The 16513-nt window shown below is 65.5% G+C and overlaps 2 protein-coding genes across 3 annotated transcripts in view; one reads left to right on the top strand and one right to left on the bottom strand.

Moving 5' to 3' along the window:
- Positions 1-3018, top strand: part of LOC123351809 (leucine-rich glioma-inactivated protein 1-like) — a 49405-nt gene extending 46387 nt beyond the window's left edge. For both annotated transcript variants that reach the window (XM_044991460.1, XM_044991459.1), the window contains exons 8-9: positions 635-1146; positions 1642-3018. In XM_044991460.1, the coding sequence (XP_044847395.1) occupies positions 635-1146; positions 1642-1947 (818 nt within the window). In that variant the 3' untranslated portion in view covers positions 1948-3018. The remainder of the gene's footprint in view (positions 1-634; positions 1147-1641) is intronic.
- Positions 3019-5545: 2527 nt separating this feature from the next.
- FXYD3 (FXYD domain containing ion transport regulator 3) lies at positions 5546-11258 on the bottom strand. Its single transcript, XM_044991472.1, has 8 exons — positions 11148-11258; positions 8118-8185; positions 7943-7978; positions 7583-7606; positions 6774-6848; positions 6335-6371; positions 6012-6049; positions 5546-5747 (listed from the first exon to the last, which is right to left on the bottom strand). The coding sequence occupies exons 2-8, from the start codon at positions 8155-8157 to the stop codon at positions 5728-5730; spliced, it is 270 nt and encodes an 89-aa protein (XP_044847407.1). The 5' UTR covers positions 8158-8185; positions 11148-11258; the 3' UTR covers positions 5546-5727.
- Positions 11259-16513: the final 5255 nt, after the last annotated feature.

Raw genomic sequence — 16513 nt, 5'->3', positions numbered from 1 at the left:
GCTCCGCCCCCCCAACCACGTGCTCCGCTCCCCCAGCCCCCCCTGCACCCCACCTGCAAAGACACCCTCACAGCCCCCCTGTGCCTTGCCCCTGGTGATACCCACACAGTCCCTTGCTCTGCCCCCCACCATGCCCCCCACAGTTCCTCCTGCACCCCACCCATGGGGATACCCCCAGTGACCACACTAACTTCTCCATCAGCGGTGATTGACGGATGTCCCCACCTCCTCCCCTACACACTGCTAGATACCCTGCCCCCGACAGCCCAGAGACCAGACACCCTGGAGACCACGCCCCCAGAGAGCCCCCTCACCCCACTGAGATCACGCCCCCCCCCCCCGCACTCTACCTTCAGACCAGCCCCCAGCTGCCCCTTTTCTCCCCACTGGGCAGATCCCCTGACACTCCTTAACCCATCTCCCCACCCCAGGAACAGCCTCCCCCCAAAAACCCTCCCCCGTGCAGCCTCCCTGAACCCCTCTCCCTGCCTCCCCCTTTCTTTCTAACCTCTGAGCCCCTTGGGAAACCCTCTGATCCCTGCCCCCCTGGGCAGCCCCCACAACCCCACCCCCTTGGACAGCTCCCCGATCCCTGTCCCCCTTGGGAAGCCCCCCCTCACCCCTGCCCCCACAGGCTCGTCGCCTGTGGCCTGCAAGCCGCTGGTGGTGGAGGGGCGGCTGCTGGTCGTGCTGGCGCAGCTGGCCGGGGGTTCCCATGTGTGGCGCCGGGAGGAGGCCTCGGGGCGCTTCGTGCGGCTGCAGGAGCTGGGCCCACAGCGCATCCGCAAGCCCAACGCCCTGGCCAGCTTCCGGGTGGACGGCGACTGGTTCCTGGCTGTGGCCGACAGCTCCAAGGCAGGTGCCACCACGCTCTTCCGCTGGGGCGGGCGCGGCTTCTACGCTCACCAGGCCCTGCACGCCTGGCACCGCGACACCCACGTGGAGTTCCTGGAGCTCGCCGGCCGGCCCAGCCTCATCCTGGCCAGCAGCTCCCAGCGCCCCGTGGTCTACCAGTGGAGCCGGCCCGGCCGTGCCTTCCTGCGCCACACGGATATCCCCGACATGGACGACGTCTACGCCGTTAAGCACTTCCGCCTGCGCGGGGACGTCTATGTCTGCCTGACCCGCTTCATTGGTGACTCCAAGGTCAGCGCCCGGTGTCCCCCCAGCGTGCCCTGTGCCCAGCCTGCACCCCCTGTGCCCCCAAAATGCTCCCAGTGTACCCTGCTAACAGTGCTCCCAGAATGCCCTGCTCCCAGCACGCTCCGACTGGGCCAGGCATGCTCTCTCCCAGAATGCTCTCTGCTCAGCTGCTCCCAGCATACCCTTGCCTTTGCCTCTGCCCCCCCGATATGCTCCCATCATGCTCTGCTCCCGCTCAGCCACTCCCATCATGCTCTTCTCCCAGCATGCTCTCTGTTCCCCATGATGCCCCTGCCTCCAGTCCGGCATTATTACCCATAGAATCACAGAAGATTAGGTTTGGAGGAGATCTCAGGAGTATCTGGTCCAACCCCCTGCTCAAAGCAGGACCAACCCCCGTTAAATCATCCCAGCCAGGCGTCTCATCCACTGTAATCCCCAGCCTCTCTGCCCTGGTGGCAGGTCTGGCATAACTCACAATCCTCTCTGCCTTCTCAGGTGATGCGCTGGGAGGGCTCCATGTTCCGGGACGTCCAGCACATGCCATCACGCGGCTCCATGGTCTTCCAGCCACTGGGCATTGGGAGCCACCGCTATGCCGTGCTGGGCAACGACTATTCCTTCAGCCAGGTGTACCGCTACGACGCCCGCTTGGGCCTCTTCGTCCGCTTCCAGGAGCTGAACACCCAGGCGCCCCGCTCTTTCGCCCACCTGGCCGTCCACCAGCGGGACTTCGTCTTTGCTGCCAGCTTCAAGGGAGACACGCAGATCTACCGGCACATCACCATCGACCTGAGTGCCTGAGCCCCACGCCGGGGCAGAGGGGGGTGCAGAATGGGACGCAGACAATGCGGGGTGCAGCTCCAGACATGGCCACTGGGGGGCACAGAATGGAACGCAGACAATGGGGGGGTGCAGCTCCGGGCATGGCCACTGGGGGGGCACAGAACGGGCTTCAGACAATGGGGGTGCAGCACCAGCCACGGTCATCAGGGGTGCAGAACGGGACACAGACAGTGGAGGTGCAGCATAGGCCGTAGCTACGGGGGAGTGCAGAATGGGCTGCAGACAATGAGAAGGTGCAGCACCGGCACGGCCACGAAGGGTGCAGACAATGGGGGCGCAGCACCGGCACGGCCACGAAGGGCGCAGACAATGGGGGGGGTGCAGCACCGGCACAGCCACCGGAGACGCAGACAATGGGGGGGGTGCAGCACCGGCACGGCCACCGGAGACGCAGACAATGGGGGGGCAGCACCGGCATGGCCACGAAGGGCGCAGACAATGGGGGTGCAGCACCGGCATGGCCACGAAGGGCGCAGACAATGGGGGTGCAGCACCGGCCATGGCCACCGGAGATGTAGACAATGCGGGTGCAGAATGGGATGCAGACACGGGGGAAGGGAGCAGGAGGGTGCTGTGCCAGCAATGCCCAGCAAGGGGGGGACAGCAGCAGGGACCAACTTTTCAATCCTATTTTGATGCCAACCCCCTCCCCCCCTCACACACCTTTTCAAAGCGGTTCTGGCAGCGGTTACGAGCCATTTTCCCGTCACATTTTAAAAAATGGATTTAATCGACTTGTTTTCCCCAGCCCTTTACAGAGGGTTCTGGCTAAGAGCCAGCGGCCTGTGGCTTTTTCAGCCTTGGAGTTTCCATTTCCATTGTGTCTTTTTCAAATTTTTATTCATTTCCAATCCTCCTTCACTAAAACAAAGTCAGTTCTCAGTCAGGTCCCGCTTTTAAACCATGAATCACGTCACAGGGTCATCAAAGAAAAACATTTGCTGCCTTTTTTTTATTCATTTCACGCTCATTTCATTTTGTTTTTAAACCTTTTTTTCCATCTCCCATAAATTAAACGTTTGGGTTCAGTCCCTGAGTCATTTGGTCTCCTTTGTAAAAGTCAAGTTAATGTGACACCCCCCCCCAAAGCTAATGCCCCGTTGCTTTGAGTCTGTCACTTTTCTCTGTGCCGACATTTGCTCTTTTCGTTCCATTGTTTCTTTCCTTTTTAAAAACCGGTAAATGGAGAATTCAGGCCCCCCCCCCCGGACCCCAACTGCCCTTTGTTTTAGTTCCCGCCTAAGGGAGTCAGTTCAGCAGGGGGGCCGGGCCGGGCCTGGCGTTCGAAGGGGGGGGTCGTTTGCCTTTTCCCCCCCGGTAAATTGGAATTTTATTTACTTTTTTCAAATTAATTGGGCCTCGGCTTTTAATTTTGTTATTAAAATAAAAATGGGATCAAGGCCCCCCCCCTCCAGGTGGCTCATGGGCTGGATTCTTAGCTACTGCCCCCCCCCCCCCCCCGGGGCTGAACCAGGGCAACAGGATGCCAGGCTAGGTGGGCCCATGGGGCAGATGGCGGGGGGGGATAGGATGCCGGGCTGCGGGGGCTGCTCTAGGGGAAGGGAGGCTACGGGGCTAGGCCCACTCTGGGGTGGGGGGTCACACAGGACTTGACAGGCCGATAGGCCTCACCCGCAATGGGCTGGTGAATTTTAACCCTTGCCTCCCCGCTGGTCAATAACCAGCAGTTTCAGCGACAGGCGCCCCATCCCCCCCACGTGGGGGCAGTAGGGACCTCAGAGGTGCCTGCGGAGCTAGTGCCCACGTTGGGATGGGGGGGTGCACGGGGGATGCTGCCCCCATCCCCCACACCCATGCCCCCTGCCCCATTACCCCAGCCAGAGCTCTGTAACTAACACCGTATATTGTCCCTATGCTGCTGTGATGGGGGGGGGGGGGGTTCAGAGTAAAGATGAGAAAGGTGGGAGACAGCCAGGCCTCCTGGGTTCTACCTCCAGCTCCGGGAGGGGGTGGGGTCTAGAGGTTAGAGCCAGGACTTCTGGGATCTATCCCTGGCACTGGCAAGGGAGCAGCATCTAGTGGTTAGAGCAGGGGGGAGCCAGGACTCCTGGGCCTAAGGGATTTAGCTGTTGCGATGCTGAGTGCGGCAGCACCGACCTTGCCAGAGCCCTGCCACCCCCCCAGTGCCCCCAACCGCACACTTGGCACCCACGACTGTGGGCACTGGCTGAGCCCCACAAGAGCCAGCAGGCTGAGTGGAGAGGAGCCTGAAGTAGCCAGCAGGAAGTGCTGAGGAGAGGGGTGCGGCTGGCAGGGAGAGTGGTGCCCGGGGGCTGTTGGCATCCAGTGGGGGTTGGGGTGCTTGATGGCACCCTCAGGCTCCCCTGGGCCTTCTGACTCCGCCATTGAGGGGCCTGGTTTCAGCCAGTCCCATTCAGGTCCCCACCCCCTCGCTTTGGGGGGACAGACTGGGGGTTCCTGGCTCAGGGTTAACTGTTTTGCACCCCTGAGGTAACAATGCAAAGGAGAGAGAGAGAGAGAGAGAAACTGAGGCACGCAGGCTCCCTACAGCTCTAGGACATTGCCCTTGGCTCAGCGGCTCTGCCAGCAGTCCCGTCCCCCCCGCCCCACCAGGGCTCGGGCTGAAAGCCCAGCCGTGCTGGCCTAATGCTGCACTGCGATGGCAGGACAGGGCAGTTGAACCCAGCCGGCCCGGGTTACGGAAGCCCCAGAGACGGGGCCGCCACCGTTGAGCCCAGGCTGCTGCGTGGCGTGGGGAGCTAGGCTCCCTACAGCGCTGGTGGCCAGCCCATGGCGCCCCATCTAGTGGGACCCAGGCGAGCTCGCCAGGGCTGCGAGAAAAGGACGCTGGGGGGCAGTGAGGAGAGCTGGAAACTCGGGGGGAGGGATCGCTCGGTGGTTTGAGCATTGGCCTGCTAAACCCAAGGTTGTGAGTTCAATCCTTGAGGAGGCCATTTAGGGATCTGGGGCAAAAATCTGTCTGGGGATTGGCCCTTTGAGCAGGGGGTTGGACTAGATACCTCCTGAGGTCCCTTCCAACCCTGCTATTCTATGAAACCCCTCTCCAAACTCCATCTTCCCCTGCGGCACGGGGGGATTGGACCCAGGCCCCCCCGGGCCAGCGGAGTGCCCCACCCCCCAAGGATACATGGAGGGCAGGAGGGCTGGCTGCTCGGCTCGGGGAACGCTTGCTGGAGCAGCACTGCCTGTGTGAGCAGCGGGCAAGGGCCCAGCTTGAGGCAGGAGTTAGCACAGAGCAGCTGAGTGGGGGCAGGATGCCCATGGTTCATCCCATGCCCAGCCCCCAAACCAGGGGCCCCTTGGGCCTTGCTTGGCCAGTGGTTAGGTGCCTGCTGAGCCAGACGGGGCTTCCCCAAGAGTTCGGCCAACTAAACGGGTTTTCACAGGACACTGCAGGTTCCTCACACTCTGCTGGAACCAGGAGATTTCCAGGGGTTCTCCTGCTGGTGCTCTGCCCCTCAGCCCCCGTGGTCTTCCCTGCACCAGAGCCAGCGCCCTCAAGTCAGCCAGTCCTGTCCCTCCCCAGGGCCGGATGGGAGCTGGTGCCCCCGAGGGGAAAGGCAGCCATGACTCACTCACAGTTTCAAGGTCAGGAGACTTTTATTCCACAGAGTGGAAAGTTCAGTTAAAAAACTTCTCCCACTCCTGCTTCCCCAGATGGGGGGATGGGGGGACGGGACGTCCCAGCAAGGAGCCAGCGCCCCGGGCGGGACCTGGCCCCGGGACCATCGTGGCTCAGCAGTTACTGGCGGTGCCTGCGAAGAGATGGGGGAAGGGAACAGACCCACTTACAAGGGAGCCATCTGTGGAGCTGGGGGGGAACATGCAACCCACTAGCCCCACATAGGGTCCCCTCCCCCCGGCAGCGCTGAAGATCTCTCCCGCCAGCAGCCACTAGGGGGCGACACAGGGAAGGGAGAGGGGCCCCGCAAGGGTCAGGGTGACAAGTTTAGAGACCCCCAGTCTCCAACGCCTCCCCCTCAGTCTGACCAGGAAAGGGGGAGGGTTGGGGGACTTACCGGGGGTGATGAGGTGAGGGGGCTCGTTCGGCCGCCGGCTGAGGAGGGAAGAGGGAGGGTTATGAGCATGGGGAATGTGACACCCCCCCCCCTTCCAACACCACGACCTCCCACCACCCCAGCCTGACTCCTGCATTCCCCCCACCCCCAGCATGACCCCCCCACACACACCCCATGCCCCCTCCTCACTGCCCCACCCCACTGTTGCCCCAATTCACACCACATGCCCCCAGCATAACCCCCTGCATCCACAGCATAACCCCCCCACCTCTTCCAAAGTGTAGCATGACCCCTCCCTTGCACTCCTAGGCCCCACCCCCTACCTGGCTTTGCGGTTAAATTTGCATTTGCATTTTCCACCTAGGGCAAAAAAAAAAAGAGGGTGGGGGGAGGATTAGACAAACTTGGTGGGGGAGGAGCAGCAATCCCCCCCACCCAGGAGCTGCCAGCCCCCCCATGGGATCAGGGCCTGGGAACAGCCCCCCCATCACTGCCCCCCATAGCTAGTGACAGATGCTCAGTGCAGACACCCCCAAATCTCCTTAGGTGCCAGGACATCCCCACCCCACCTCCACCCTTCTGCTGCCGAAACACCTCCAGGGCACAGGGACACCCCCCCTCCCCATCACCTCACGGACACTGAGACACCCTCCCAGTTCTGAGGCCCCTACCTTCCTAGGGCCCTGGGACACCCCCATCCAACCCCCGCCTGCTGGGTGCTGAGACCCCCCCCCTCCCCAGTCCCTGCCCCACCCCACTCACTGAGCAGCACAATGACCCCCAGGGCGCAGAGAATGCCGGCGGCGATCAGCCCTCCGAGCCGCAGGCGCTTCCAGTCTGGGGGAAGAGGAGCCGTAAGAACCTGGCCTAAGGGGACCTTTAAAGCAGCTCCCTCTGCTGCAGAGGGGCTATGCCCCCACCCCACTCCCAGATCCCCCCCAAATCTCCCCACCCAACACCACATCCCCCCAGGCCCCCCCAAATCCCCCAGACCTCCCCCAAATCCCCCCACCCAACACCACATCCCCTGAATCTCCCCAGACCCCACCCCGCATCCCCCCGCCCAACACCACATCCCCCAAATCCCCCTGCCTCCCCAAATGCCCCCCACCCAACACCATATCCCCTGAATCTCCCCAGACCCCACCCTGCATCGCCCCGCCCAACAACATATCCCCCAAATCTCCCCATCCCCCACCCCAAACCCACCCCGCCCAACACCACATCCCCCAAATCCCCCTGCCCTCCCAAATGCCCCCCACCCAACACCATGTCCCCTGAATCCCTCCCATCCCAGACCCCCCCCATCCTCCCGCACCCAGAACCCCCAGCCAGATCCCCAAATCCCTCCACCCCCATCCTCCTCCCACAGCCCAATCCATCCTCCCTCGCTCCCCCCTTGGTCCAGTGCTGGCTCTCCACAGCCCAGCCCAGGCTACTGCCCAGCTCCCATGAGTTGGCAGGAGACTGGCCTGGCCGGCCCAGCCTCTCCCTGGCTGTGCCAGGCTCCACCAGCAGGGTCCTGTCCCGGGGAGACGCCAGTGGAGGGAGATGGCAGGAGCGGCACTTACCATAATAGAAGGGGCTTGCTGGGTCTGGCGTGGGGCAGAAAAGAAACAGTTAGGGTCATGAGGCCAGGACTCCTGTGTTCTACCCCCAGCTCTGGCAGGGGAGTGGGGTCTCCAGTGGGTTAGAGCAGGAGTGGGGGCTGGGTGTCCGGACTCCTGGGTTCCTTGGACCAATCCAGGCTGATATCCCTCCCCCAGCTGCTCCATTCCCCTTCAGCCTCTACCCTTCCCACCCCATCAGAGGAGTGACAGCCAGGCTGAAGTGCGCCCCCCCCCCCGCCCCAGCGAGTCCCTCTTCTCCCTCCCGCCTCCCAGGGCAGCTCGGGACCACGCTGGCAGCAGGAGAGCGGAGGGTGAACTCACCCACGGGGTGTTCAGCTTTCAGGACAGGAAATGCTGCTGAAAGAGAAAATAGCATTGGACTCCCAGCAGGGGGTGCTGTGGGGGGGGCAGGGCAGGAGAGCTGGCAGAGGGGGGAGCTCCTAACTGCTCCAGCCCCAGCCCCTTCCAGCAGGGGGCGCTGTGGGGAGCGTCTCACCTGCCAAGAGCAGCAGGAGGCCGGTGGTGACTGGCTGCATCCTGGATCCCAGCCTGGGTGGCAGGTCCCTACACAGAGAGACGGGGCAGTGAGAGCCGAGACGTGGCCAGCACCAGGACTCCTGGGTCCCCCCTAGACCTCACTGCCCCACATTAAACCAACACCTGCCTGGGCTCCCGTGTCACATTTCCCAACCCCCACCCCAGGCAGCCCCCGCCCTGGGGCCGGATCGGAACCGGTGCCCCCAAGAGGTAAAAGGCCCCATTCCCCCCTGCCCCCTCCCTGGGGCTGGATCAGAGCCGGTGCCCCCTAGAGGTAAAGGCCCCATCCCCCAGCCAGCCCCCACCCCGGGGCCGGATCAGAACCGGAGCCCCCAAGAGGTAAAAGGTCCCATTCCCCCCTGCCCTCTCCCTGGGGCCAGATCAGAGCCGGTGCCCCCTAGAGGTAAAAGGCCCCATTCCCCCCTGCCCTCTCCCTGGGGCCGGATCAGAGCCGGTGCCCCCTAGAGGTAAAAGGCCCCATTCCCCCCTGCCCCCTCCCTGGGGCCAGATCAGAGCCGGTGCCCCCTAGAGGTAAAAGGCCCCATTCCCCCCTGCCCCCTCCCTGGGGCCAGCTCAGAGCTGGTGCCCCCTAGAGGTAAAGGCCCCATCCCCCAGCCAGCCCCCACCCCGGGGCCGGATCAGAACCGGAGCCCCCTAGAGATTAAGGCTTTTGCTGTCAGTTGAGGGCATCCGCTCAGGCTGTTCCCAGCTGGGGCCGTGGGTTCGTAACCTGTGAGGTCAGGTGAGGTCAGGCAGCCGAGCGCGCAGGGGCCCTGCCTGGAACCCCCCCTCGCAGCCGGGATCCCCAAGAATGGCCTGGAGATGGGGTATCCTAGCAACCAGGGGGCCCAGCCCAGCCAGCCGGTTCTGGCCCGTGGAGGACAATGGGCTGCGGAGAGAGGCCCCCGGTGACCAGACCAGCCCGTTCCAGCCAGAGGGGAACAGAGAGGCCCCCGGTTACCTGTTCACCTGGGAGGGAGGACAAAGGACGGGGGAGGGGCTGTTGGGGGAGGGGAAGCAGGGGGGCTCGGGCTGGCGAGGGGGAGCAGGCAGAGCCCACCTGGGTGCAGGGGGACTGGGATGTGTGGGGCTGAGGGAGGCCAGGCCTGAGGCCCTGAGAACTGCCCGCGCTGGGTTCACACGCTCCATACACCCTCCTGTGCTACCCTGGCTGGGGGTCCCTGCAGGGGTTGCTTTGCTCCCTCTGGGGGCCCAGAGCGAATGGACTCCCTGAGGGGCCAGAGACTGTCCACAAAGCATGGGGGGTGGTGGGGAGCAGAGCCAGGGCAGGATTCTGTCCCTGGCTCTGGGAGGGGAGTGGGGTCCAGTGGTTGGAGCTGAGGGTGGGAGGGGAGCCAGGACACCTGGGTTCCTTCCTGGCTGTGCCACTGTCTTGCTGCACGTCCCTGGGTCAGCGTCCTCCCCTTCTGCTCGGGGTGGCCCTTGGGCCGTTGTCCTCAGTGCTCAGATGGGGGGGTGTCTCCCCTCAGGGGGGCATGGCCAGGGCACACGTGCCCCCATCACAGCAGGGCGGGGGCCCAAGGGGTGGCAGCCCCAACTCTGGCTGCCTAGCACCTGCGCCCCATGGTGGAAAATAGCCTACTACTGGCAATGGGACAGGGAGCTCCTCCTCCAGCTCAACACGCCCCTCCCCCCAAACCAGACACCCAGGGCCCCTTACCCCTGCTGCCCCAGGGACTAGGCCACCCACCCAGCCCCCTCCTGGACAAGATCGATGCTTGGCTGAGGGATGTCCTTAAGCCACCCCCTCTCTCAAGGATGTCATAGCAGCTGGCAGAACTGGAATGGCCTTAACTCCGCCCCTCATCCTTAACCTGGCCCCCTCTCCTAGGGGTGCTACACCTGCTGGCAGAGCTGCAGCCAGGGTCGGGTCCGTATCATTGGGACAGGGCTCAGAGGGGAGGGCCAGGGATCACCCCAACAGAGGAGACAGTCCAACACCCCTGAACCGGGCCGGGACTGAGCCCCGCCCCACCAGCGTCGCATCCCCCCCGGATGGAGGGTGCCCCCCTGAGGGCAGGGCTGGGACAGCTGGAGCCATTAAACTGCCCCAGTCACGTCACCCCCAGTAGGACGTCCCAGGGACTCAAGCCCCAGATGCCCAGTCTGGGTGTCAGGATGGCCCCCAGCCAGCACCTAGCGCGTCTCATCAGCAGGGCTCTGAGCAGGCCGATATCACGATCTCCCAGTACAACTGGGGAAACTGAGGCACAGAGAAGGGCCAGGACTCTATCCACTAGGCAGCCCTGTCTCCAAGCGAGGGAGAACCCGCCCTGCCCCGCCCCACCCCTGGGGCCATTGTGCCAAAGGTGAATTCCTCTCCCGAGAGTAAATGGATCTTCTGGCTAATCTGGATTTGTCTGGTTTCATCCACCAGCTGTCAGCTCCCGCTCAGCCTCTGTCTGTTGGGTAAGGAGGCCTGCTGCGCTCAGCTATCTCCTCCCCTCCCAGAGCCAGGGATAGAACCCAGGAGTCCTGGCTCCCAGCCCCCACCACCGCTCCGCCCCACTCCCCTCCCAGAGCCAGGGGTAGAACCCAGGAGTCCTGGCTCCCAGCCCCCACCACCGCTCAGCCCCACTCCCCCTCCCAGAGCCAGGGGTAGAACCCAGGAGTCCTGGCTCCCAGCCCCCACCACCGCTCCGCCCCACTCCCCTCCCAGAGCCAGGGGTAGAACCCAGAAGTCCTGGCTCCCAGCCCCCACCACCGCTCCGCCCCACTCCCCTCCCAGAGCCAGGGGTAGAACCCAGGAGTCCTGGCTCCCAGCCCCCACCCCTCAGCCCCACTCCCCTCCCAGAGCCAGGGATAGAACCCAGGAGTCCTGGCTCCCAGCCCCCACCACTCAGCCCCACTCCCCCTCCCAGAGCCAGGGGTAGAACCCAGGAGTCCTGGCTCCCAGCACCCCCCTGTTCTAACCACTTGACCCCACTCACTTCTGGCTCCCAGCCCCCTCTCCCCCCCCCCCCCATACACACTCTTAACCCTTCCCCCAGAAGGCTCCCCGGCCTGGGCTGGCAGGATTCCCCGGGCGGATTCCAGGGTTCGGGCGCCTCCCCAGCCTGGGGCCTCAGAGCTGGCTGAGCCCGCTGCACAGGGAGCCAGGCCAGGGTGCGGCCCATAGAAACCAGCCTCCCAGGGTCCCCTTTCTGCCCTGCCCCAGAGCAGCAAAGGGTCCCGCCCACCACAGCTCTGCCCTGGTGACGGGAGGGGAGGAGGCTGGCTGGGAGCCCGGATGCCTGGGTTCTCTCCCTGGCTTGGGGAGGAGAGTGGGGTCTAGGGGTTAGAGCGGGGGGCTGGGAGCCCGGATGCCTGGGTTCTCTCCCCATTGCTGGCAGGAGCTGGGAGGCTGAGGGCACAGCCTGGCCCTGGCTAATCCTGTTCCTAGGTGAGCGCCTAAAGCAGTGACCCGTTAGCCCCAGTAACAATCCCAGTGAACCCGGCCTGGCTGGGGGCATTTTCACGCTGCAGCCGGTACCAGGCGTGGTTACCCCAGTGCCCGGAACCTGCCCCCCAGGACCCCCGAGCGCTAGTACCTCAGTGCAGAGCAGCCCAGAACAGCCACTGACAGGGGGGAGGGGCAGCCCCAGCCCCCAGGATCTTCTGAGCACATAATGGGAGATACTGCACCCCCTGTGGCCCCCCGCCGGGCCCCACACAGACCCCTCATCCCAGATCGGGGCCCCCCTCCCCACCAGGCCCTGCACAGACCCCTCCCCCTTCACCCAGATCAGGGCCCCCCTCCCCGCCAGGCCCCTCCCCCTTCACCTAGATCAGGGCCCCCCTCCCTGCCAGACCCCACACAGACCCCTCCCCCTTCACCCAGATCAGGATCCCCCTCTGTGCCAGACCCCACACAGACCCCTCAGATCAGGGCCCCCCCTCCCCACCAGGCCCCACACAGACCCTTCCCCCCCACTCAGATCAGGGCCCCCCTCCCCACCAGGCCCCACACAGACCCTTCCCCCATTTCAGGCCTCCCCTCTCACCAGGCACAGCACAGACCCCTCCCCTCCCAGATCAGGACTCCCCTCCCCACCACACACCATACAAACCTGCCCCCCCCAGGCACCACACAGCCCCCCTCCTCCACACCAGACACCACACAGAGCCCCCCCCCACCCCAAGCATCCCTCCTGTAGCATTTTAACTTGCTAGAGGACAGAGTATCCTCCCCACTTTACAGGTGGGGAAACTGAGGCACAGAGCAAGGCCAGCCTGGGGTGCCAGCAGCCAAGCCAGGAATAGAAGCCAGGCGCTCAGCGCCTTCACCCTAACACCCACTCCCAGGGCAGCCTGCCCCACACCCAGCCCCACACCCAGACAATCTGCCCCCGGCAGCACAGCTACGGGCAGTAGCTCCACACCAGGGCCAGGATCCCCCAGCCCAGTGGGGGCAGCGCCAGGCGACTTACCCAGGGCAAAGCAGCTAGGCACAGGCAGCACAGCTCAGCCCGCCCCTGGCTCAGCTGGTTAAGTAGGGCAGGGCCCAGACCACACCCAGGCAGGTGGGGACAGGCCTGGCTGCCTGGGCTGGGGGCGGGAGGAAAGGTTGAGCCTAAATCCTCAGCCTCAGCCAGCGAGGAGCCAATCTGGGCACCGCAGCAGGGATCGGGCAGCTCCCCGGGGGCCAGGCACCAGGGAGGCGAGTGTGGAGGTCTCTGCGTGGTCCCCTCCTGTGTGTCAGTGCTGCAAAGTGTCAGCGTGGGAGCCGGGACTCCTGGGTTCTCTCCCCAGCTCTGTGAGGGGAGTGGGGTCTGGTGGGCTAGAGCTGGGCGGGGGCTGGGAGCCGGGACTCCTGGGTTCTTGCCCTGGCTCTGTGAGGGCGAGGGAGTGGGGTCAGGGGGCCCTGAGTTCCCGAATGGTTGTGGGTAATAGAATTGCAGGATTATGCAGCCTGCTAGAAGTCAACATTCAATGAGGGATTCCTGGGCTAGCAATGGCTGCAGGTTGGGAGTGAGGGGGGCCGGCAGGGCTGGGCCAGTGGGGCTGTGGGGCAGGAGCGAGGGGGGCCGGCAGGGGCTCCGGGGTGGGAGCGAGGGGGGCCGGCAGGGGCTGCAGGTCGAGAGTGAGGGGCAGCGGCAGGGAGCCCAGGGCTGGGAGCAGGTCCCACTTGTGTGTACGTTCAGGACAGTCCCTCCCAGCTCCGTATTTGCCGTTCCCGGATGCTGCCGTTGCCCAGCAGCGAGAGCCCTGGCACAGCCTGGCCCCTGGAGATAAGGGGAAGGGCCGGTGCTGCAGCTAACGCGGGGAAAGGTTAAAGAGCCGGTGACGGGCACCTCCAGCCCTGCCATGGGGGCGCCAGCAGCAGGACTGGGGACCTCCATCCACTGTAACAGCGGGACCTGCTGTGGGCAGGACGGGTCATCAGCTGGGAGCCAAGACTCCTGGGTCTCCCCAGCTCAGGGCGGGGAGTTGGGGTCCAGTCATAGGGGCTGGAACTTGGGGTGCCGGGGATGCAGCTCCCCCTGGCTGGAAGGGGTTTCCATGTTATCCAGGGTTTACAGTTTGCTTCAATGGCTCTCAGCTCCCCCACTACACACATTGTTCCAGCGCCCCTGGGCCTAGTAGTTAGAGCAGGGGCAGCTGGAGTCCTGGCTCTAAACACTAGAGCCCAACCCCGCTTCCACAGCTGGCAGGAGAACCCAGGCTCAGCAGGGGGCGCTGGGCTGCAGGGAGCAGGGGGGCTGAGCAGGGGGCGCTGGGCTGCAGGGAGGGGGCTCAGCAGGGGGCGTGGGGCTGCGGGGAGCAGGGGGGCTGAGCAGGGGGCACTGTGCTGTGGAGAGCGGGGAGGGGCTCAGGAGGGGGCGCTGTGCTGCAGGGAGCTTGTGGGGGCTCAGCAGGGGGCGCTGGGCTGCGGGGAGCTGGGGGGGGACTCAGCAGGGGGCGCTGGGCTGCAGGGAGGGGGCTCAGCAGGAGGCGCCCGGCTGCAGGGAGGGGGATCAGCTGGGGGCTGTGATGAAGCAGGGGCTTGCTGGTTCCAATGGTTTGCATGCAGTGGGCTCGGGACTCAGTTTCCCTGCCGTTACTGGTTTAATGGGGTTTGGGGAGAGGAAGTTTGTTGTTACGAAGGGCCAGCGAAGGGCCGGGAGGACGGACACCCCGGCGACTGGTGACCTGGTGACCCGGAGGCCCAGCTCTGGAGTCGCAGCCGGTTCTGGCCAGTGGGGGACAATGGGCTGGGGACAGAGGACCCCGGTGACCTGACCAGCTGGTTCCAGCCACTGGGGAACAAAGGCCGGAGGAGAGGAGAGGAGGCCCAGGCAGCCTGTTTACCTGGAGAGCCGACAATGGACAGAGGGGGCTTGGGGGAGGGGATATCGGCTGCCCAGCTGGGAACCGGGGGGCTCGGGGCTGGAGAGGGGGAGCAGGCAGAGCCCCCCTGGATGCAGGGGGACTGGGATGTGCTGTGCTGAGGGAGGCCAGGCCTGAGGCCCTGAGAGTTTCCTGTGCTGGGTTCAGACACTCAATAAACCCTCCTGTGTTACACTGGCTGAGAGTCACTCTGGGCTGGAGAGCAGGGGGGCATTATTCCCTCTGGGGGTGGAGGCCCTGGGGGTGCAGAGCGAGTGGACTCCCTGAGGGGGCCCACGGTGCGAGACAGACGTGCTACGGCTCAGAGAGGTGCAGCTCCGGGAGGTGGAGGGGCCTGACCCCGAGAGACTGGGCCCCCGAGAAGGGCTGTCACACTGAAGGGGGTGACCCCAGGGACCGCATGGGGCCACGAGTGGGCACCCCCTGGGAGTCTGTGACAGGGGCACTGTGCTGCAGGGAGCAGGCGGGGGCTCAGCAGGGGGCGCCGGGCTGCAGGGAGCAGGGGGGCTCAGCAGGGGGCGCTGTGCTGCAGGGAGCAGGCGGGGGCTCAGCAGGGGGCGCCGTGCTGCAGGGAGCAGGGGGGCTCAGCAGGGGGCGCCGTGCTGCGGGGAGCGGGGGGGCTCACAAGGGGGCGCTGTGCTGCAGGGAGCAGGGGGGAGCTCAGCAGGGGGCGCTGTGCTGCAGGGAGCAGGGAGGGGGCTCAGCAGGGGGCACTGGGCTGCAGGGAGCAGGGTGGGGGCTCAGCAGGGGGCACTGTGCTGCGGGGAGCAGGCGGGGGGTCAGCAGGGGGCGTTGTGGAGCAGGGGGGCTCAGCAGGGGGCGCTGGGCTGCAGGGAGCGGGGGGCTCAGCAGGGGGCGCCGTGCTGCAGGGAGCAGGGGGGCTCAGCAGGGGGTGCTGTGCTGCGGGGAGCCAGGGGGCTCAGCAGGGGGCACTGTGCTGTGGGGAGCAGGCGGGGGCTCAGCAGGGGGCGTTGTGGAGCAGGGGGCTCAGCAGGGGGCGCTGGGCTGCAGGGAGCGGGGGACTCAGCAGGGGGCGCTGTGCTGCAGGGAGCAGGGGGGCTCAGCAGGGGGCGCTGTGCTGCAGGGAGCGGAGGGGGCCCAGCAGGGGGCGCTGTGCTGCAGGGAGCAGGGGGGCTCAGCAGGGGGCGCTGTGCTGCAGGGAGCAGGGGGGAGCTCAGCAGGGGGCGCTGTGCTGCAGGGAGCAGGGAGGGGGCTCAGCAGGGGGCACTGGGCTGCAGGGAGCAGGGTGGGGGCTCAGCAGGGGGCGCCGTGCTGCAGGGAGCAGGGTGGGGGCTCAGCAGGGGGCGCTGTGCTGCGGGGAGCAGGCGGGGGCTCAGCAGGGGGCACTGTGCTGCAGGGAGCAGGCGGGGGCTCAGCAGGGGGCACTGTGCTGCGGGGAGCAGGCGGGGGGGTCAGCAGGGGGCGTTGTGGAGCAGGGGGGCTCAGCAGGGGGCGCTGTGCTGCGGGGAGCCGGGGGGCTCAGCAGGGGGCACTGTGCTGTGGGGAGCAGGCGGGGGCTCAGCAGGGGGCGTTGTGGAGCAGGGGGGCTCAGCAGGGGGCGCTGGGCTGCAGGGAGCGGGGGGCTCAGCTGGGGGCGCCGGGCTGTGGGGACACTGAAGATGGATCGCCCCAGGCAGTGTATCTGTGTCACGTCTAAACTCCAGCTCGTGCAAATCCCCATCAGCTGCAGCTGGATTCCTCACTTCCTGGCCTGAACTTCTGCGGCATTATGTGCAGCTGTTTCCCAGCTGCTCCCCCAGAGGTGGCTGCATCCCAGCCCCGGGCACGCCAGCCCTGCCCATGCAGCCATTCAGGGGAAGCCGCTGGCCGGTCTTTGCCCCTCCTCACCGGTTCCTGGCTGCCTGTTTGAGGCCCCTTTGCTGCGGGGGGAGTGGGGCCAGTGCCAGTCCCTTGGGGAAGCACAATGGGACTCGCGTGGTGGAATTTGGGGCTCAGTGCCAGCCCTGGCTGCCCTGCCTGGCTCTGCACTGTGGGAACGGCTCAACATTTAGAGGCAGAGGTCGG

Source organism: Mauremys mutica, chromosome 17 (assembly GCF_020497125.1).
Source record: "Mauremys mutica isolate MM-2020 ecotype Southern chromosome 17, ASM2049712v1, whole genome shotgun sequence".
Classification (NCBI taxonomy): domain Eukaryota; kingdom Metazoa; phylum Chordata; order Testudines; family Geoemydidae; genus Mauremys; species Mauremys mutica.
This window is presented reverse-complemented; position numbering and strand designations above follow the sequence as displayed.